The sequence below is a fragment of the Mus caroli genome, chromosome 7 (genome assembly GCF_900094665.2).
Source record: "Mus caroli chromosome 7, CAROLI_EIJ_v1.1, whole genome shotgun sequence".
Taxonomy (NCBI): Eukaryota; Metazoa; Chordata; class Mammalia; order Rodentia; family Muridae; genus Mus; species Mus caroli.
The window spans coordinates 30,119,597-30,139,828 of record NC_034576.1 but is presented as its reverse complement, the minus strand read 5'-3'; the positions used below and the strand labels follow the sequence as shown (position 1 = coordinate 30,139,828).

Here is a 20,232-nt window from a genome sequence, read left to right as displayed (position 1 = left end):
AGAGAAGAGAAGAGAAGAGAAGAGAAGAGAAGAGAAGAGAAGAGAAGAGAAGAGAAGAGAAGAGAAGAGAAGAGAAGAGAAGAGAAGAGAAAGAAATATGAAGTAGGTCAGTGGAGGCCTGCCTTTGAAGGTTCCTGGTCGTTTGAGATTGATGGTGGCGACCAACCATTCACAGGAACCTCTGAGACCATAAGCTAAAACCAGTTAGCTGTTATCAGGGGTGTTCTGTCACATCGGCAGAAGTGACCACTATATAGCATTACTGATTACACTCAATACCTATGGAAATTCCTCTCTCACTTCTGGACACAGTTCTCCAGAAGGTCCTAGAACTGAGGATATGAAGCAGAGGAATTACAGCTTTAGTGTTCAAGCCTGGGTGGTGTTGTACACATCTTTGATCTAAGCATTCAAGGGGGATAGTCGTGCGGGTCTCAGAGTTCCAGGCCAGCGTGGTCTTCATAGTGAGTTCCAGGCCTGCCAGAGCTACACAGAGAAACCATGTCTTGAAACAAACAAACCAAAACAACAACTTTGGTGTGTACCAAGAGTGGATTTTATACAAATCTATTCAAATGTTTACTTCTGAGCCCCAGCCCAGAGTTTCCCATTCAGTAGATGGGCTAGGCATAGAAGCTGTTGCTTTTTAGGAAAGGCCTCAGTCTGTATCCCTGGCTAGCCTGGAATTTGCTATGTACACCAGGTTGGTTTCCAATTTATATTGATCCTCCTGCCTGTACATATTGACTACTGAAGTTAAAGGCTTGTGCTGCCATGTTCGGCTTGCTTTATTTTGTTTTATAGGGTTTCTTTTTCATTTTTGTTCCCATGTGTATTTGTATGAGCATCTGCCGCATGTGTGAAGGGGCCTTCAGAGAGCAGAAGAAGGCACTGGGTTCTCTGGAGCTGGAGCTACAGGAGGCTGTGAATTGAATAACTAACGTGGGCACTGGGAACTGAACTGGAATTCTGTGGAAGAGTGTTACATGCTCTTAAGCACTACACATACACACACACACACACACACACACACACACACCATTCTTAATCTCTCCCTCCATTCCTTGCCTCTTTTTCTGAGACAAGGTCTCTCTTAGCCAAGGCTGAACTCTCACTGGGTTTTATGCATACTAGGCAAGCATTCTACCAAATGAGCTGTAATCTTTTGAACTTGCTCCAGGACAAAGTGCTACTGCTGCTGCTGCTGCTGACCTGAGGACCACACTGTGGTGACCTTGACATGAAACAGCCAGTCCTGATTATGAGCAACAGAGCAACTCTGGGCTGGCCAAGACCCAGGCCCTGGCCCAAGATGGGGTTAAGTGATAAAGTGACTAACAGGACCATATTATCTGGAGATGTTTGCTCTAGTTTGAATGCGATTTTGGATAAAATTTGGCCAACACGCAAAAATCATTACACTATACAAAATTGCTATGACCACATTTATATACTGATGTCTTAAAGCCCAGAATGTACCTTAGTTACAGATGGGATCTTTTTTGATGGAGTGGGGGGTAAGACAGGTCCAATGTAGAAGAAGATGACCTTGATGTGATCCTCCTGCCTCCACCTCCCGAGTGCTGGGTTTACAGGTGTGTGCCACCATGCCTGGCTTTGGTGGTAAGTCTTTACTGAGGCTAACAGTTTTAATGAAGTCATTATGATGGGTCCTAATCCAATATGGTTGATGTCTTGGTAAAATGGGGAGATTGGAATAAAAGCAGATCAGGGTAGAACAAAGGGCAAATATTCAAACGTCCAAGTCCAAGGTTGAGGGGGCTGGGGGAGGGGCAGGAATAGATCCTCTCCTCGAAGCACAGAAGGAAGTAACCCTGCTGCTACTTGATTCTGAAATTGAAATTGAAGCCTGAAAGGATGTGACGTAATACATTCTAGTTTGGACATTTGTCCCCAGCCCTCAGCCCTCAGCCCTTGCAGATCAAAGACCTACTTTCTTGAAGGCATCAGCTGATTTGTGTAACAGGTAGCCCCTCTTACCCAGTCCCCCTCTGGCTCTCAGTCCACCTGACCCACCCTTATGGATAGGCTCCTCCTAATCCCCTGGCTCAGCCACAGACTCTCAGTGGGACTCACCTGCCCCTGTTTCCCCTCTCCAGGGACTGCCTCTAGTTCATAACTGGAACTGACACAGTACCCACTCCACACCAGGAACACCAGCTCAGTGAGACCTGTGTGGTTGGACATCTGTGGTACAGGGCACCTCAGAATCTTCCTATTCACCCTCAAAGTCCAGGCACCAGGTCCCTCTCTTCTCCGGAACCCAGGCTTTCAAGCCCCACCCCACTTTCAATGGACCATTGTCTCAGACTGGGAAAGGCACGGGCAGAGTCTGACATCATGAAGCCTGAGGTGGGGGGTGTCACTGTTCCCCAGCCCCAGTCTTCCTGACGCCCGATCCACTCCCCGGTCTAAGGGATTTCCCTGCCCTCACTCCTGGAATAGACGACTCTCCGACCCCCAACCTCTGCTTTGGCCTCTGCAGGGCCATGAAACTGCTCAGTAACAAACACCCTGTCCACCTTGCAAAGCCCGTGCCTGCTTCAGGATGACTGTGGATTCCACCCAGAGAGTCCTCACTCAGCTCAGAAAACCACCGTGGCCCCACAAAAACCTAGCTTTAAAGATCCCAAGCAAATACCCAGGCAAGCTTCTGTGGGAAGCACTCTCTTAGAGCTCCAAGCTAGATGTAATATTAGGCAGGGACAAGACAGAATCCCCAAGAGCAGGGTGGCCAGCTTCAGTTATGTTGAGTTCTATAGAAAGAAAGGACTGTTTCTAAATGGAAGGGCAGGGACCACACGTTGTGGCACGCATCTATCCACCTTGTGGCTAACCCTTTGGAGACTTAGGCATGCTGTAGTCAAGGCTAGCCTGAGCTGCATAGTGAGCTGGAGGTCAGTCTAAAGAGAGTCACATTACAAATTAAAAAGAGGGGAGGGGGGCATGGAGTGGGCCAGCAAGATGGCTCAATGAGTAACAGTATTGATGCCAAGCCTGATGACTGAGTTAGATCCCTGGAACGTTCAAGGTGAAAAGAAAGAACTAAGGTACATTTGCAAAGTCACACATAGACAGAAAGAGAGAGACAGAGACAGAGAGAGGGAGAGGGAGAAGGAGAGGGAGAGAGAGACAGAGAGAAGGAGAGGGGGAGAGACAGAGACAGAGAGACAGAGAGAGGGAGAAGGAGAGGGAGAGAGAGACAGAGAGACAGAGAGACAGAGAGAGGGAGAGGCAGAGAGAAGGAGAGGGGGAGAGACAGAGACAGAGAGACAGAGAGAGGGAGAAGGAGAGGGAGAGAGAGACAGAGAGAGACAGAGGAGAGGAAGAGAGAGAGAGAGAGAGAGAGAGAGAGAGAGAGAGAGAGGGAGGGAGGGAGGGAGGGAGGGAGGAAGGAAGGAAGGAAGGAAGGAAGGAAGGAAGGAAGGAAGGAAGGAAGGAAGAGGGCAAATGAGAAAAAAAGAAGGAGCTGGAGAGATGGCTCAGTAAGTAAAAGCACTGACTGCTCTCTCAAAGGACCTGGGTTCAAGTCCCAGCACTTACATGGTGGCTCACAACCCTCTGTAACTCCAGATCCAGGGGATCTGATGCTCTTGTCTGGCCTCCATGAGCATCTGAAAGTGGTGCACAGACAAGCATGCAGGCAAAACACCCATACACATAGCATAAATAAATCTAAAAGAAGTAAATCAATAAATGTATTTTTTTTAAAGAGGGGGAACCGCTGGCTCCAGTGTTAAGTGCTATGCTTCTGGAAGAGCAGGCTGAGGTCGGCAGGATGGTGTGAGGGCAGCTTTCCAGGAATGAGGGTTAAGAATGACATCTCTGAGTGCCAAGGTGCCACAGGGCATTAAAGAATAGACATGAGCACTTATTTTCTGTTTAACAGGTGGAGACAGACTCAGAACAATAGACAGAGCCCCTGTCCTTACCAAGGGAAGGTCGTGATCTCAAGGAGACAGCAGCTAATGGCATTTCGGAGAACAAGAAGTATCAAGGAGAAAACACACCAGGAAGGAAAGCATGTTGGGGGGTGGGGGGGCAGTGATTCTCAGCAAGGTGGAGGTGACTTTGGAGCAGAACTAGGAGAGGGTGTGTTTCCTCTTCCTGACAACCAGTCTCTACCTGTCTCTTGGGACCAAGGTCACAGTGTTGCCACCAATTAATTCCTCGAAGACAACAGGTTCCACCTTTTAGCCTGGAACTTTCAGAAAGATGAGGCCACTCCTCCCTCCTCAACTCCCAAATTAGGGTGTATATTAATGGAGGAAGGGAGGAGCAAGGCAGACCCCCATCTTTTCTAGGAAAGAGCTAGTAGGACCCAGGAATCAAGCTGCCCAGTTCCAGCCCTAGCCCGATGGTGACAAGGGCCCCTTTGTGCCCCCCTCCCCCGGGGGCAGGGAGGAGCTGGGCCCTGGAGGCAGGCGGCCCCTGGCACCCAGGGGGCAGAGGAGGGGCTGGCAAGTGGGGGCCTAGACCCTGGGAGCCCAAGGGACTGTAAGCCTGGCCAGCAGAGCAGAGGGTGCAGAAGCCAGATCATCCAAGTGAGTACTGAGGCAGAGAGGGCTAGGGTGAAAGACCCTCAGGGGGTCGGGAGCGCTGGACATCAGGGCATGTGCAAGGCCAGGTATGCCAACAAGCAGAGGAGGGCCACCGTGAACCGGAGGGCCACTCGCTTCGAACAGGGCAGGGTATTGCTTTGGAATGGGCTTCCAAACCAACCAAAGATCTTAGTGGAGGCAGTGGTGGGGGCAGAGACAGCAATGAGGCCTTGAGAAGAAGTGACAGAAAGAAAGGACAAGGGGACCTCATTCCTGGACCTACCTCATCAATGGTGGGAACTTCTGCAAGGCCAGCTCCCCTGGGGTTTGCAAAATTGGGAGAGATGGAACAGTGATCTGGATTGGGGGAGAAGGGGTGGTACAGAGCCATCGGACACTGGGATCTACCACGTGGATGAGGCCAGCAGGCTGTGAACACCTGGGCACACAGTGAGGGTGACAGTGTGTGTGTCCTCCTCCCCTGTGCAGCCTTCTGTGTTAGCGTTCCTCAGCTCCTCATTGTAGTTCCCTGAAGAGACTTGGTAGGTGCGTTTTTCCCTATCCCCACCCCTTCGTTGGATTTCTTTGTGTTTGTTGAAGTAGGGCCACTCATAGCTCAGACTAACCTCCAACTTGTTAATGTAACCAAGGCTGATTTTGAACTCTTGATCCTCCTTCCCTCCCTTCCCAAGTTCGGGGGTGACAAGTATGCAGTCACTGCTCCCGGATTCTCCAATGGAAAGCTAACATGATGGATATGGGATCTGTTTGTCTTGCCGATAATAGCCTTGCGGTTCTTTAGAGGGCTTTTTTTCCCGTTGTCCTAGCTGAGATTGCTTAGGCCCACATCGCAAGATCAGAATTTGCCCCAGAGGAGAATGCACCCTGTGCGTGACTGTATCGCCCATCCGCTTGTGCTGAGTTGATTGGTCCTTACCTCTGGGTATCTCCCGTTGCTTCCAGTCACAGATGCTAGGCCCACAGCTGCCCTGTGCCCACAGATGTGTCTGGGTAGAGCTCTCTGTGTGCACAGGTTCTTATGACTTGCACGCTTGCGAGCAGGACAGCCGGAGCTATGACTACCCAGGTGTGCACGTCCAAGACTGAGGGCAGTCAGGTGGTCTCCGCATTGCCTGAACCAGGATGCTTCTCTGTAGACACAGGGGTCTCAGGGTAGGGGTGTGTCCTCATGGGTCTCCAAATCTCCGTTCTGTAAGTCTGCTCTTGCTGGCTGTCACATTTCCTACTAGCGTTTGCATGTTTCTGGGCATGTGTCTGCATCTGTGGGAAGAGGGCAGCCAAGGCCGGGAAAAGCAGCTACTTCAAAATCCCGGCTCTAGTCCAGATCGACCCACAGGGCAGCGGGGGCCAAGGGGCCATCGCCTCTGGCTTCTCCTGGCCCCTTGCAGAGCCCAGTCAGGAGCAACCAATCTCGCTCACACTCCACCTACCCCTAGGAGGTCCCTAGGATGGGGCACCCACACCCCCAAAGGAACAGGGCTCTTTTGTATTGGCTACTGGCCTCTGGTGAGGGTGGGGACACCCTGAGCCTGCTGCGGGTGGGAGAGGGCGGCAGGAATTCACACGGCATGCTGGGAATGCTGATGTTGTGAAACCCAGTCATTGATGGGGCTGGGTCCTTGCCTGCCTGCCACCCCCAGGCCTCATCTGCTCGTGGACTCACCACTTTCTGTTCCCCTCATTTCAGAGCTACCATTCCCTTCCTTCCCCATGGCCCTCCCACGCCCCAGCTGGGGCGTGGGGTGTTGTGGTGGTACAGTATCTTTGAAGCTGTGTGGGAGCACCCTGGGTATCCATGGGTACCAGTGATGTACCCATGGGATGCTCTTACAACACGGACACCGCCCATAGTATACATGGAAGAGCAGGGTGGTGGGCTTTCACCCCATAACCCCTGACTGACTTATATTCTAGGTTGAAAGGCCACTTCAAGTGGAATCAGGAGACATCCCCAACTCAGGGAGACCAAGGTGAGTGGTGAGATACCACTGTTTTCCTTATCCAAATAACCGATTCTTACCTCAGGAGGAGAGTTGCTTCTGCCTTTGCCTAGCACTCTCTGAGAGACGGAGAAGCAGGAATGCTTACTTAGCTCACTACTAACCTGCCACCACCATGCAGCGACAGCACAGCTTGACTGCTAAGTCTGTAGACCAGCTATGTGACCTTAGGCAAGCTATGCACCCTCTGGACTTTAGAGGCACACAGTTCATCTCACCTACCTTAATGACATCAGAGTTGTAACCCCAGGGCCCACTTGAGACACGAGAATGACACACACAAGACAAACATCCCTAAACCATCTAGCCGAAGAACGGTGACATCTATTATTCTAAAGATATCTGCAGCTACAGGCAGGGGAGATCAGGGGATGAGGTGTCCGGGCCCGTGTTTGGGCTGGGCGACTTGGAGAAGCTTACTGAACTTCCCCGGGTGGCTGCTTTCAAGCCTGGGGGCTGTGCCGGGCTTGTAGCACTCAGCTCTGACTGATGGAATGTGGGGGTCATTGCAGAATGAGAACGATGACACTTATAAATGACAGCAGCTAACCTTGGCCCAGTGTCCCCCACCTCCTGCGGTCGTCTAAAGATTTATTTATTTATTTCATGTATGTGAGTACACTGCAGCTGTCTTCAGACACACACCAGAAGAGGGCATCGGATCTCATTACAGATGGTTGTGAGCCACCATGTGGTTGTTGGGAATTGAACTCAGGACCACTGGAAGAGCAGTCAGTGCTCTTAACCACTGAACGATCTCTCCTCCCTGCAACTCCTGTGGTCTTCTAAAAGCCTGCTCTTGTCCCTCTGCAGCCCTAGCTCAATCACTTGCTAAACAACAAGATGATATTCCTTGCCACCCTGCCGCTGTTTTGGATAATGATTTCAGGTAATGGCTGGGGAGATGTGTCCCAGCCCTAACATTCCAGCCCAGTGGCCCATGATGGGAACTGTTGGAGATGATGGGGTGGGCTCTGTCCCTCAGCTTCTGTGCTCCTGCCCACCTACAGCTTCTCGAGGGGGCCACTGGGGTGCCTGGATGCCCTCGACCATCTCAGCCTTTGAGGGCACGTGTGTCTCCATTCCCTGCCGTTTCGACTTCCCCGATGAGCTCAGACCGGCTGTGGTACATGGCGTCTGGTATTTCAATAGTCCCTACCCCAAGAACTACCCACCGGTGGTCTTCAAGTCCCGCACACAAGTGGTCCATGAGAGTTTCCAGGGCCGCAGCCGCCTATTGGGAGACCTGGGCCTACGAAACTGTACCCTGCTTCTCAGCACACTGAGCCCCGAGCTGGGAGGCAAATACTATTTCCGAGGCGACCTGGGCGGCTACAACCAGTACACCTTCTCAGAGCACAGCGTCCTGGACATCGTCAGTGAGTCGGGTCCCTCAGGGTTGGGTGGGCTCCAAGGAGCTACAGCAGTGCTGAGAGGGAGGGTCCGATGGGTGTCCTCAGCACCTGGGCCACCAGCTCTGAATGACAGATCCAGAAAAGGACAATTTAGCTGGGTGCAAACCCCAGTGCCCACGTGGGCCATATGAATGACAGATATAAACAAAGTGGGCCCTAAGTGGTCTGGCTGCCCTCTGAGATCACCCTTATTATTCTAGAGTCATCTAGAGTTAAAGACAGGGGGCTGGGGTCAGGAATGAGGCTTCTAGATGCCTGCTTTAGATGGGTGACTTTGGGTACCTTGATTAAGTTTTCTGGCCCTTTGTTTCCCATGCACAGCCAACAGGTAAATGGCTTTAAGGCTGGGAGCTGTTTGCAACACCAGATCTGAGTTCTGGCTGGTAGAGGCAGGACCCCTCCTGTGCAGGCACACGGTTTGCAGTAGAAACCAACACTGGAAGTTTGGGGCTAACAGCTGAGTTCATGCACTTGCCTCGCATGGTTGTATTCCTAATAAGACAGAAGGGGGGGGGGTGAGGTGGGGGCGTATCACTAAAATGGCGCAGTGGGTAACGGTGCCTGTCCCCAAGTCTGACAACCCAGATCTGATAACTGGAACTCACATGGTAGAAATGGTGGGAGAACCAACTCCTGCAGGTTGTCCTCTGACCTCCACAGGACATGCACATGCCCACGTGCACACACACACACACATATATGTGTGCTCACACACACACAAATGTAGTAAAAAAAAGAAAAGAAAAGAAAAAGAAAAGAGGGAAGAAACAAAGAAAGACAGGCAGGCAGATAGACAGACAGACAGACAGTCAGACAAAGAAAAAGAAGAGAAATTAAAAGACAGGGACTGATGGTGTAGGCCTTATTCCCAGCCACTTGGAAGCAGGACGACTACAAGCCTATCTGGGATACTAAGTTAGAGGCCAGCTTTAAGAACTTAATAAGACCCTCAAAATAAAGAGTAACCAGACGGGTGAGGATGTATCAGGTCCAAGAATTGATCATCAAAGTGGGGTAGGGGGAGGAATGGGTGGGGGGAGAGACAGATAGCTGTGGCCAGGTTTGGCAGTTAAAATAGAGGTCCCTGCCCGGCCTCAGGGACTCTCAGTGCCTGATTTCCGAGAGGCATCCCTAATTAGAGACCTTAGTTTCCCAGCAGAGTTTGGTCTTTGTGACTACGCACACTCCAGCCCTGCTGTGGAAAGAGACCACATCACACACCTCATGCCCAGCACACCAGAGTGTAATGGACCACACCCCCAAACCACACACGTGCACCCACAGAAAACATGCAGCTCCCCACCCCTATACCATACCCGGCTTAGCTTGCTTTCTATTGCTGCGGTAAACACAGTAACCGAAAGCAACACGGCAGGCAGGACAGGGGATAGTTCAGGTAAGGCTCAGGTCGGAGTCCACCACTTAGGGCCGGGACAGAGGCTCAAGGCATGAGCCCGGAGCAGGAACTGATGTACAGACCACAGAGGAATGCGGCTTCCTGGCTCACTCCTCAACCTCACATTCAACAACTTTTTTTATACCTCCCAGGATCACACGCCCCACAATGGCTAAATCCTTCTGCATCACTCATCAGTCAAGAAAATGCTCCGCAGACTTACCACGCGGGCCAATCTGATAGAGCCATTTTCCCATTGAGTTTCAGTCTTCCCACATGACAGGTTGATACAAAATCAAACAGGACAATATCACATACCTATATACATACATCACACCCTGACAACTGTCCCTCCTTCCCAACACATTGGCCCTCCCAGGTTGGGGATATATACAGGGACCACAGAGGAACTTAGTGAAATAGAAGGTCCATGTGCCACAGAAGCATCCTGATAGGCTGTGTGAAGTGCTTGGTGTGTGTGTGTGTGTGTGTTGGAGGGGGCGTGACCAACACCTGGAAAGGGTGTAGCTGATGCGGTGCACTGGTCATTCAGAGGGATAAAGTCCCAGGAGTGGAGCTGGACAGGTGGGCCTGACCACAGCCTGAGACTGCTCCTAGAACCCTTCTTTTTCTCCTCCTCCTACACAGACACCCCCAACATCGTGGTTCCCCCGGAAGTGGTGGCAGGAACGGAAGTGGAGGTCAGCTGTATGGTGCCGGACAACTGCCCAGAGCTGCGGCCAGAGCTGAGCTGGCTGGGCCACGAGGGGCTGGGAGAGCCCACTGTGCTGGGTCGGCTGCGTGAGGATGAAGGCACCTGGGTGCAGGTGTCGCTGCTACACTTCGTGCCCACTAGAGAGGCCAATGGCCACCGTCTGGGCTGTCAGGCTGCCTTCCCCAACACCACCTTGCAGTTCGAGGGTTACGCCAGTCTGGACGTCAAGTGTGAGCCTGGGTGCGGGTTGGGGCAGGGGCGGGGACTGGAAGAGATGGGACAGGGAGTGGCAGGACAGGGAGAATGTGGGCGGGGCTTGGATGGCTAGGAATTGGGGGCGGGACCTTGTTGGTGGGCTGTGTACTCTGGAACAGGACCGCGTTTGGAAGATGGGGGTGGGGGTACCTGGAGGGAGGGGCTTGGGGCGGGGTCTACGCTGGTTGAGTTAAATTAGGTCTGGTGCGTGGGTCCTGGAGCTGTAGGACCCAGGGAAGGGGGCCTGGAAGGTGGGACGTGGGGCGGGGCCTGGGCTTCTGGCGCAGTCCAGGATTTGATGTACCCATTAATCAGCCGGCTGACCCTTCGCCTTATCCCGGGCCTCAGACCCCCCAGTGATTGTGGAGATGAATTCCTCTGTGGAGGCCATTGAGGGCTCCCATGTCAGCCTGGTCTGTGGGGCTGACAGCAACCCGCCGCCGCTGCTGACTTGGATGCGGGATGGGATGGTGTTGAGGGAGGCAGTTGCTGAGAGCCTGTACCTGGATCTGGAGGAGGTGACCCCAGGAGAGGACGGCGTCTATGCTTGCCTAGCAGAGAATGCCTATGGCCAGGACAACCGCACGGTGGAGCTGAGCGTCATGTGTGAGTTTCCACCTGGGGCATCCATACACTCCTGGAGGAACTACTAACTTTAAACTATAGGAACTTACTTGCATTTTGCAGCAGTAGTTTAATGGAAGGGCTGAGGACACCCGAGGCATCAATCAGCCTCATTGCGAGGACCTGGCTGTAATAGGAGAAAGATGCTATCAGAGCACGACCCTTAACTGAAAATCTAACACAGGCCATTCATGCATGTATTCATTCATTCATTCATTCATTCACAAATATGTATCGAGGCACAGTGCCCAAAAAAGACAGTCGCAGCCAGTGTTCACTCAGCTCTCCCTGACTGGCTTCCTCTACGCCTCCTGCTCAGCTCCCAGAAGACTTCCCTCACCATCCTTCTTAGAACCATGACCACCCGATTCCTCCTCCCTAAGATTTTGGTTTTTTTTTTTTCCATAGCACAAATCTCTGGCTGAAAATGTATTTTATTTCCTTGCACAGCATCTCTCCCTAAAGGGCCTTGCTCAGCTAGAATAGCTCTTGTCAATGGGCAGGGTCTTGTCCCATGTTGAATGATCAACCCTATTCTATGAGGCTGGAGTTATTAAGCCCATTTTCAAGATGGAAAAAATGATTCCATTGTTAAGACACAGGGTCTGCATAGCTAGGATGGGGTAGCGCCAGCATCCAAAGACAAGTTCCCAGACCACACACATAATTCTAACATTCAGGAGGTTAAGGCAGGAGGATTGATTGCCATGAGTTCAAGGCCAGTCTGGACTATATAATGAAATAAAAGAGCAGCTAGGGCTACATGGCAAGAGCTTGTCCCAAAAGTAAATGAACAAATAAACAAACAGCATTAAAAAGGAAAAAACAGACAGGGTGGCAATTCGCGTAAATAAGACAACCAGGACCGGGTGGGACTGTCGGGGTCACATTTGGTGGTGGTGGGGTGGTTGGCCAGCAAATCAGCAGGTCCCATGGGTTCTGATTATTCTTAAGACTTGTGAGTGCCTCTTTTTCTTTTAAATAATTTGTTTTTATTTTATGTGCATTGGTATTTTGCCTGCATGTATATCTGTATGAGGGTGCCAGATCTTGGATTTACAGTCATGAGCTGCCACGTGGGTGCTGAGAATTGAACCCCAGTCCTCTGGAAGAACAGCCAGTGCTCTTAACCGCTGAGCCATCTCTCCAGCCACAGCTTATGATATTTCGTCTCCCCGCAGATGCACCTTGGAAGCCCACAGTGAATGGGACGGTGGTGGCCGTAGAGGGGGAGACTGTCTCTATCCTGTGTTCCACACAGAGCAACCCGGACCCCATCCTTACCATCTTCAAGGAGAAGCAGATCCTAGCCACGGTCATCTATGAGACTCAGCTGCAGCTGGAACTCCCTGCAGTGACCCCCGAGGATGATGGGGAATACTGGTGTGTGGCTGAGAACCAGTATGGCCAGAGAGCCACTGCCTTCAACCTGTCTGTGGAGTGTGAGTGCCCCTCCCCCTCCGCTTCTACCAGTGGCACCATAGGGACACCTGAGTGACTGGGAGGCACCCATGTGTCCCAGCCAGGGTCAGCTTTGTCTGTGGCTGATAAGGATGGGGAAGAGGAGGGGAGCTGGATCCATGCTAAGAATATGAATCTCCCGTTGAGGATACTGTGTTTCGGTGTCCTGGGATTGAAAGGAGCTTTAACCAAAGGGGCTCAGAATCCTGTGGTTACTGCTCTTCTACAGAGTTAAGAAGGGAACTCTGGTACTTGTCCCTTGGAGAGCATTGCTAGGTACCAGATGTGGTTGGATGTGCTATATGCAGGGACCCAGTCCATCTTCGTTCCATCAGTACCCTTGTTACAGAGAAAGAAACAAACTGAGGCCCAGAGAAATTAGGACACTTGCCTGAGGTCAAAAAGTAGCAGGTTTTAAGAATCAAACCCAGGTAGTCTGGCTCTGCTCTGCACAGCCTAGAGTCGATCACCCTGAGCTCATACACTGAGCTGTTGCGGTGTGCTCCTGGGAGGTGGGGGATGGGACCAAGGAGATGGCAAGCTTATTAGCAGACACCACACAGTCAGAGGAATGCTGACACACACATAAGCTAACGTCCTAGAAGTAAAAGCAGCTATACACTGCCAACTAGCACCTGGCCTGAGCTCTCTGTGGCTGACTCCCTCGACTTCACCCAAACCTATTCCCGAGTTCACTGCAGGTGGTAGCAGCCAAGTTCCAGTTTTTTACTTCTTGTGCTTTCTAAGAATTTCCAAACAAAAAGTGCTATCTCCTTGTTTCCAGTTCCCAGGCTTCCTTCTCGGCCTTGTCTGGCATATAGCACTGACCTCTAAACGGTTCCTCTTACAGTGCTGCCAACGGAACTCAAGGCTTTATGTGTGTCAGGGAGAGGCTCTACCACTGAGCCACGCCCCCAGCCCCTCATTGGGTGATTCTAGGCAGGGGCTCTACCACTGAGCCACGCCCCCAGCCCCTCATTGGGTGATTCTAGGCAGGGGCTCTATCACTGAGCAACGTGACCAGTCCCAGTTCCTTTTCTGCAAAGGGAGATGACAAAACCTCCTCAAGAGTAAGATGACTGTGAGGACGAAAGGAACATGTCCTGTGCATTCTTAGATATCTGTGTCTTGTCCCATTGGCCTTTCTTTGGGACTCAAATGGGTGTTTGTCACTGCAGCCAAAGGTTTGTCTGCTCCCTCCTCTATGCAGAGGTAAATGCTTATCTGGGATGCTAAGCATTTCATACCTGTCTTTGGAGTCCCATAGCCTCTTAAGATTTATTTATTTTCATGTATTAGTGCTTTATCTGCAGATACACCTGCATGGCAGAAGAAGGTATTGGATCACATTATAGCAGGTCATGAGCCGCCATGTGGTTGCTGGGAATTAACTCAAGAGCTCTGGAAGAGCAGTCAGTACCCTTAACTGTTGATCCATCTCTCCAGCCCAGAGTCCCCTAGCCTCTTGTGAGCTAGCAGCACCTCTCCCTTCTCCAGGAACCAGGAAGGTTGCTCAGTTGGTGGAGTGCTTACCTAGTATGTATGAAGCCTGGGTTCCATCTACAGGGTTGCATAAAGCCCACATGGTGGCCTGGGCCAAGCCTGAGTGTCTTATTTATTTATTTATTTATTTATTTATTTATTTATTTATTTATTTACTTGTTTGTTTATTTTTGGTGTTGATGGTATAGTGTCCATCCTCTCATGAAAACAACTTAAGGGAGGCATGTTTACTTCACTCATCTTTCCAGGCTACAGCCCATCATTTTGGGAATAGCATGTTGACAGGAACTTGACAGAGCTGGCCATATCACATCCACAGCCAAGAGCCTGGAGATTAATGGGCTAATGCCGAGATCAGCTTTCTCTCCCTTTTCATTCAGTGTGTGTATGGGGGGGTATGAACTAGTGTTGTTAGCATTCAGGATGGGTCTTCCCTCCTTAACTCAATGAAGAAAAATCCCACTCTGGCATGGCCAGCCTAATCGAGGCAGTCCCTCACTGAGACTTCCTTCCCACAGTGTTGAAAATTAACACCATGACACTGGGGTACCCAGGACTCTGACTCCCAAAGCCCTAAACCCCAAACCCCAAGTCCCCCCTCCACCTTGACATCTCCATCCTGAAGGCTCACCGGCCACGCTCTGCCAGTAGATGGCAGAGTTGGGATGCCAATGCCAGGCACCCCCAAACTCCCCATTCTTTGAAATCATGTCAAGGGATTGTAGGCTTCTTCTGGAACTTCCCGGAAGTTGCAAAGATACTGAGTACGAGCACAGGCAGGGTACCAGCACTCGAGCATCTGGAGTGGACACTTGTCACCAGTGTGTTGGTTGTGATGTCCTGAGTGGGAGTGGCTCAGAAATGTTCTAGAATGGTCTTTTTAGTTCAGCTTTGGTGTTACTCATTGCCTCTGGGCTGAGCTGACTGCTCACCCCTACAGAGAGCAGAGTGTGTATGCATGGTACCTATTTGCTTTGGCTTTGCAGAGATGTGCACTGAGACTCCAACCAGTTACCCAGCTCCGGTGCACACTTATCTGCTCCTGGGACTTGCTGCCTACCATTGTTACTGGCTCACTCCTCTGGGCTTGAAAATGGGTGGAGTGAACCAGCTGATGGTCTTTTGCCTGCGTGAGTGGATTTGGGTCAGAGTTCACTCAATACCAGCGCTTTGGTCTAGAACCAGCAGAGAGGCGTTGGATAGCTTAAGACTGATAAAGAACACAGTCTTAAAAGCATAATTTAGAGGCTGGGGAGGTGGCTCAGTGGGTTATGTGCTTCTGTATAAGCAGAAGGACCTGAATTCAAATCCTATGCACCATGTTAAAAGAAACATGCACCTGTAACCCTGGTGCTGGGGGCAGAGACAGGATTCCAAGGACTGCTGGCCAGCCAGCTGGTGGTGAGCTTCAGTGCTAGTGAGAGACACAGTCTCAAAATGTAAGTGTAGAGTGATAGAGAAATGCATCCAGTGTCACTCTCTGACACCCACGTGTGCATTCGTCCATACATACACAACTGCGCACAACTGCACACAACTGCACATATCATAACCCTCTCTCTCTCTCTCTCTCTCTCTCTCTCTCTCTCACACACACACACACACACACACACACACACACACACACAAATGCATCATTTAGCTGAGCACGGTGGCTCAAGCCTGTAACCCCAGCACTTGGGAGACAGAAAACCACAGAGAGTTCCAGGCTATTCAGAGTTATATAGCAAGACTTTGTCTCAAAAACAAACAAACAAAAGCACCACTCAGTGTTCTAGCGTGACATCTATTCTGGGGAAATGAAGGACAGAAACCCATTCTAGACGACATGTATAGTCAAAGCTATGAGTGCAAGGCTTGGTGGAGGGGGGGGGGTTGGTGGTAATGAAGAAGGGGATCAAGATTAAGGGGTCTCCAGGAGAGGACATCATCAGGGCCGGGGAGGAGGAAGGAACTTGCCAAAGGAGGTTGTAGCTTGGATGGGTCAAATGGATAAAGCCCATTGGTCCCTTTGGAAAACAGTACTCCAACCATTGTGATCAAAGACCATGACCAAAGTTAGAGATGGTGCAGATGGGAAAACACGGCTATTTTGTCCCATATGGAGGCTGGGTTCACCTCAAAACCAGAGGCAGGAGAGTCTCTCACAAGGAACATCCCAAGTCCCTGGACTAATATGGATTGGGATTCCAAAGAAGAAAGAATCCTTGGGACCGGGCATGGTGGCACACGCCTTTAATCCCAGCACTTGGGAGACAGAGGCAGGTGGATCTCTGTGACTTCAAGGCCAGCCTGGTTCATAGCATGAGTTCCAGGACAGCCAGGGCTACACAGAGAAAGCTCATGTCAAAACCCAAAAGGGGTGGCAGGGCAGGGAGTGGAGAAAGAAAGAAAAAATAGAAAGAAAATTCAGATGGAACATTGGTGGATGTTTGGTGTCACAGTGGCCTGTGTAAAGCGTCTATTAGAAGAGCTTGTGTGCAAAGGGGGTTGTGATATCCTTGTCAGGTACAGAGTGGGAAATGAGTGTCCTTCTGAGGTCCTGCCATGTTAAATTCAAGTCTTATCTCTTGAATCTCCCTATGACTGTCCCCAAGCCCAGGGTCCCTGGTGGTGTATAAGTATGTTGGCTTAGGCTGATGGATTTCTCTGTTTGAGACAGGATCTTACTATGTATGTAGTCCTGACTGGCCTGCAACTCTCTAAGTATACCAGGCTAGCCTTGAACTCACAGAGATCTACCTGCCTTTGCCTCACCAGTAATGGGATTAAAGGCATATACATACTATCACACCCAGTGCTGGCTAGTGTATTACACTGTTTAGGGTATCTAACCGCCTTAGCCAGGGCCTGTGAAGGCTCATGTTGCTGCAGGGTTGTATTCAGTCTGACAATACCTAGTGGGCAGGGTTACAAAGTGGTTGAGAGTTCCAGGTTCCTGAGCCAGGACCCATATAGAGCTATCGCATCACCTGGCCTTGCCCCTACCTAGGAGTCCTTGAGGCCCAGCTTCACTCTTAGCCTTGGTCTTAATTTTGCAGTTGCCCCCATAATCCTTCTGGAGTCACACTGTGCAGCGGCCAGAGACACCGTGCAGTGTCTATGTGTGGTAAAATCCAACCCGGAACCCTCTGTGGCCTTTGAGCTGCCTTCCCGCAACGTGACTGTGAATGAGACCGAAAGGGAGTTTGTGTACTCCGAGCGCAGTGGCCTCCTGCTCACCAGCATCCTCACGATCCGGGGTCAGGCCCAAGCCCCACCCCGCGTCATTTGTACCTCCAGGAACCTCTATGGCACCCAGAGCCTCGAGCTGCCTTTCCAGGGAGCACGTGAGTGATGTGATCTGGGGGTGGGAGCCACAGGAAGGAGGGGGACCCTCTTGGATCAGCCACACCCCTACTCTTGCTACTGATCCAGCCACTGAGTATGGGTTAGCTATGTAGATGATAAAAGAGCGAAAGATGTTATCTAGACTTACCGTCCCAGCTACATGGGAGGCTGAGTGCTAAGCCTGTTCAGGAAACTTAGTAAGACTGGAATTGGCTCAGTGGTAGAGCCTCTGCCTAGAATCCTCCAGTGAGTGGCTGGGGGCGTGGCTCAGTGGTAGAGCCCCTGCCTAGAATCCCCCAGGGAGGGGCTGGGGGCGTGGCTCAGTGGTAGAGCCCCTGCCTAGAATCCCCCAGGGAGGGGCTGGGGGCGTGGCTCAGTGGTAGATTCCCTGCCTAGAATCCCCCAGTGAGGGGCTGGGGGTGTGGCTCAGTGGTAGAGCCCCTGCCTAGAATCCTCCAATGAGGGGCTGGGGGGCATGGCTCAGTAGTAGAGCCCCTGCCTAGAATCTCCCAGGGAGGGGCTAGGGCCCAGGGGTGAATCATTTACTTAGTACTTAGGAGGCCATGGGTTCAAACCCCAGTACTAAAAAAAAAAAGAGAGAGAAAATAACTAAATAAACCCTCTGTTTGTAACTGATGAGTCAAGGCTGCCTAAAAATTTGGGCTTTGACTCCCTGTGGCATCTTCACGCCTACCAATATCCCTGAGGGCTCCTGGTCCTGTTCTCTACCCTTAGACCGACTGATGTGGGCCAAAATCGGTCCTGTGGGTGCTGTGGTCGCCTTTGCCATCCTGATTGCCATTGTGTGCTACATCACCCAGACGAGAAGAAAGTGAGTGCCTGCCAGGCTGATCTGGGGACGTGGAGTCTCCAAGTGGGCTGGTAGGAGAATGTGGAAGGCTGGGGTGAGGAGCAGGGGTAGATCTGTATGTGCAGGGAGGGCAGTTGCCATATGAGAATGTCTCCCTGGGGACACATGTTCACGTTCTATGCTCCAGGCTCCTGGCCTGCTTGAAGTTTCCCACCTGGTATAATCACCGGAGCCCTGGAAGCAGGGAAGAGAGGAAGCCTTTCGTGTGTGTGTGTGTGTGTGTGTGTGTGTGTGTGTGTGTGTGTCTGGAGAGGGTGCCCGGAGTCCCCAGTAAAACTGATGTTTCATGCCTCCCTGCAGAAAGAACGTCACAGAGAGCCCCAGCTTCTCAGGGGGAGACAACCCTCACGTCCTGTACAGCCCCGAATTCAGAATCTCTGGGGCACCTGATAAGTATGAGGTGAGAGGGCCACACCACGGTGGCTCCCACTTAGCTTGGGAAGGACAGAATGGCAAGGTTGCTAAGGGTGGGGGTGGGACAAAAGGGAGGCCAGACTCATGGGTGTTTGTAGGGCTGGACTGGGGCTGGAGTTTGGGGAGGAGGCTCCTTGCTGAAGTTATGCAGGAGGGTTGAGGGAGCGGGGCCTGGGTAGCCCCGCCCTCCCTGCCTGTGCCTGTGACTACGTTTCCTTCTTCAATAGTCCAGAGAGGTCTCTACCCGGGATTGTCACTGAGAGCCCCAGGAGGTAGGTCCCGGGGGCCTCAGTGTGCCAGCCTCCGGGCCCTAGCTGGGCTTCGGGGTTGGTGTGCATGTTTGTGTGTGTTCCAGTCAAGTGTCCGCGGCACTCTTTGGTTAATCCCAGCCTTGCTCAGCAGCCCTGGCCTTGTCTTTTCTGTTCCTTCGCTGATCCCCCTTTTCTGTCTGTGGCCACTGCCCTATCGTGTGTCCAAATGCTAGTGGGGTGGGGGTCAGGAGTAGAGAGCTGGAGAAGTGGGGAATCACACCACCAGGATCTCCTCAACTGAGAGAAACCCTATCATATCCAAAAAGAGAACGGTTTACTGAACGGGGCTCTTTGCAAGCTTCCAAAAGGGTGGTCCAACCAAGATTTAATCTAGAGAGGTGTTCTGGGTTCAACCATGCACCCTTAAAGTTATTTTCTCAAAGAGTGCTTCTTGGAACCTGGGATTCCTAGGGCAAGCATCAAGGTGAGCAGTGGAAGATAGTGGTTTCACTGGCATCAGCACTTGCAAAGCCCCTCCCCCCACCCCCAAGTAGGACTTGATGACTGTAGAGCTCCCTGAGCTGGTGACCCCTGAGAAAAAGGTGCCAGCAGCCCAGCCTTTGCATGGGACCGTCAGAGAGAGCCACGCTGACGGGCTGTCTTCTCCTCTCCATAGAGTGAGAAGCGCCTGGGATCTGAGAGGAGGCTGCTGGGCCTTCGGGGGGAACCCCCAGAACTGGACCTCAGTTATTCCCACTCAGACCTGGGAAAACGACCCACCAAGGACAGCTACACCCTGACAGAGGAGCTGGCTGAGTATGCAGAAATCCGAGTCAAGTGAGGACGCTGGGGGCTGGCCCTGTGGCTCACCCCCCATCAAGACCCTCACTGGCCCCCACTGGCTGTGGGCTCCCTTTCTCTTGAGAGTGGTAGGGGTGAGGGCGGGAAGGGGCAGGACAGGAAACAGTGAGGTCCTGGGGGCCTGGCCTCCCCTCCTTCCCAGCTGTTCCTCCTTGCCAACATTCCGTGCCTATATTACAGCTCCCCTCTCCCTTCCTTTTAACCTCAGCTGTTGAGAGGGGTGCTCTGTCTGTCCATGTTATTTATTGCTATCCCTTTCCTGGTCTCCTGTCCCTTACCTGGCTCCAGGACCTGTACAAAGGGGACATGAAATAAATGTCCTAATGACAAATGCCAGTCTAGACCCATCCTTTGGAGGAAATGGGGTGTTTATTAGTAATACTTTTCTCATCGCTGCAACCATATACTGGACACTTTTGTAGCTACTTTTCTGTTCCTGTGGGGGGGAAAATCGCATAAGCATAAGCAACGTAGGATAGAAAGGTTTGTTTGTTTAATTTGTCTGTCTTTAAAGATTTATTTATTTCATCTTATGTGTATATGTGCTTTGCAC

General features: G+C 51.5%; 1 protein-coding gene and 1 long non-coding RNA gene across 10 annotated transcripts; one reads left to right on the top strand and one right to left on the bottom strand.

The window, feature by feature from the left end:
• Nucleotides 1–4,461: 4,461 nt before the first annotated feature.
• Mag (myelin associated glycoprotein) lies at nucleotides 4,462–20,010 on the top strand. Of its 9 annotated transcripts, XM_029479713.1 has the most exons (13): nucleotides 4,521–4,648; nucleotides 5,052–5,104; nucleotides 6,498–6,553; nucleotides 7,397–7,472; nucleotides 7,594–7,962; nucleotides 10,043–10,339; nucleotides 10,713–10,970; nucleotides 12,170–12,430; nucleotides 16,994–17,281; nucleotides 18,018–18,114; nucleotides 18,454–18,553; nucleotides 18,795–18,839; nucleotides 19,495–20,009. In XM_029479713.1, the coding sequence occupies exons 4-12, from the start codon at nucleotides 7,427–7,429 to the stop codon at nucleotides 18,825–18,827; spliced, it is 1,749 nt and encodes a 582-aa protein (XP_029335573.1). In that variant the 5' UTR covers nucleotides 4,521–4,648; nucleotides 5,052–5,104; nucleotides 6,498–6,553; nucleotides 7,397–7,426; the 3' UTR covers nucleotides 18,828–18,839; nucleotides 19,495–20,009. The 9 variants fall into 9 exon arrangements, with proteins under 9 accessions (XP_021022257.1, XP_029335565.1, XP_029335573.1 ...); XM_021166598.1 differs by lacking the exon at nucleotides 5,052–5,104 and having other exon boundaries at nucleotides 4,462–4,565; nucleotides 19,495–20,010; XM_029479711.1 differs by lacking the exon at nucleotides 4,521–4,648 and having other exon boundaries at nucleotides 4,768–5,104; nucleotides 19,495–20,010.
• LOC110297738 lies at nucleotides 7,897–11,112 on the bottom strand. Its single transcript, XR_003837177.1, has 3 exons — nucleotides 11,039–11,112; nucleotides 8,281–8,490; nucleotides 7,897–8,060 (listed from the first exon to the last, which is right to left on the bottom strand). It is a non-coding gene; the product is annotated as an uncharacterized LOC110297738 (long non-coding RNA).
• Nucleotides 20,011–20,232: the final 222 nt, after the last annotated feature.

Excerpts from the sequence above, each read along its gene's own strand:
- Mag (XM_029479705.1), top strand. The coding sequence starts at position 7,476 with ATGGCTGGGGAGATGTGTCCCAGCCCTAACATTCCAGCCCAGTGGCCC. Across the intron at positions 17,282-18,017 it reads GCTGCCTTTCCAGGGAGCAC|ACCGACTGATGTGGGCCAAA; the intron begins GTGAGTGATGTG and ends CTCTACCCTTAG. Across the intron at positions 18,554-18,794 it reads GGGCACCTGATAAGTATGAG|TCCAGAGAGGTCTCTACCCG; the intron begins GTGAGAGGGCCA and ends CTTCTTCAATAG.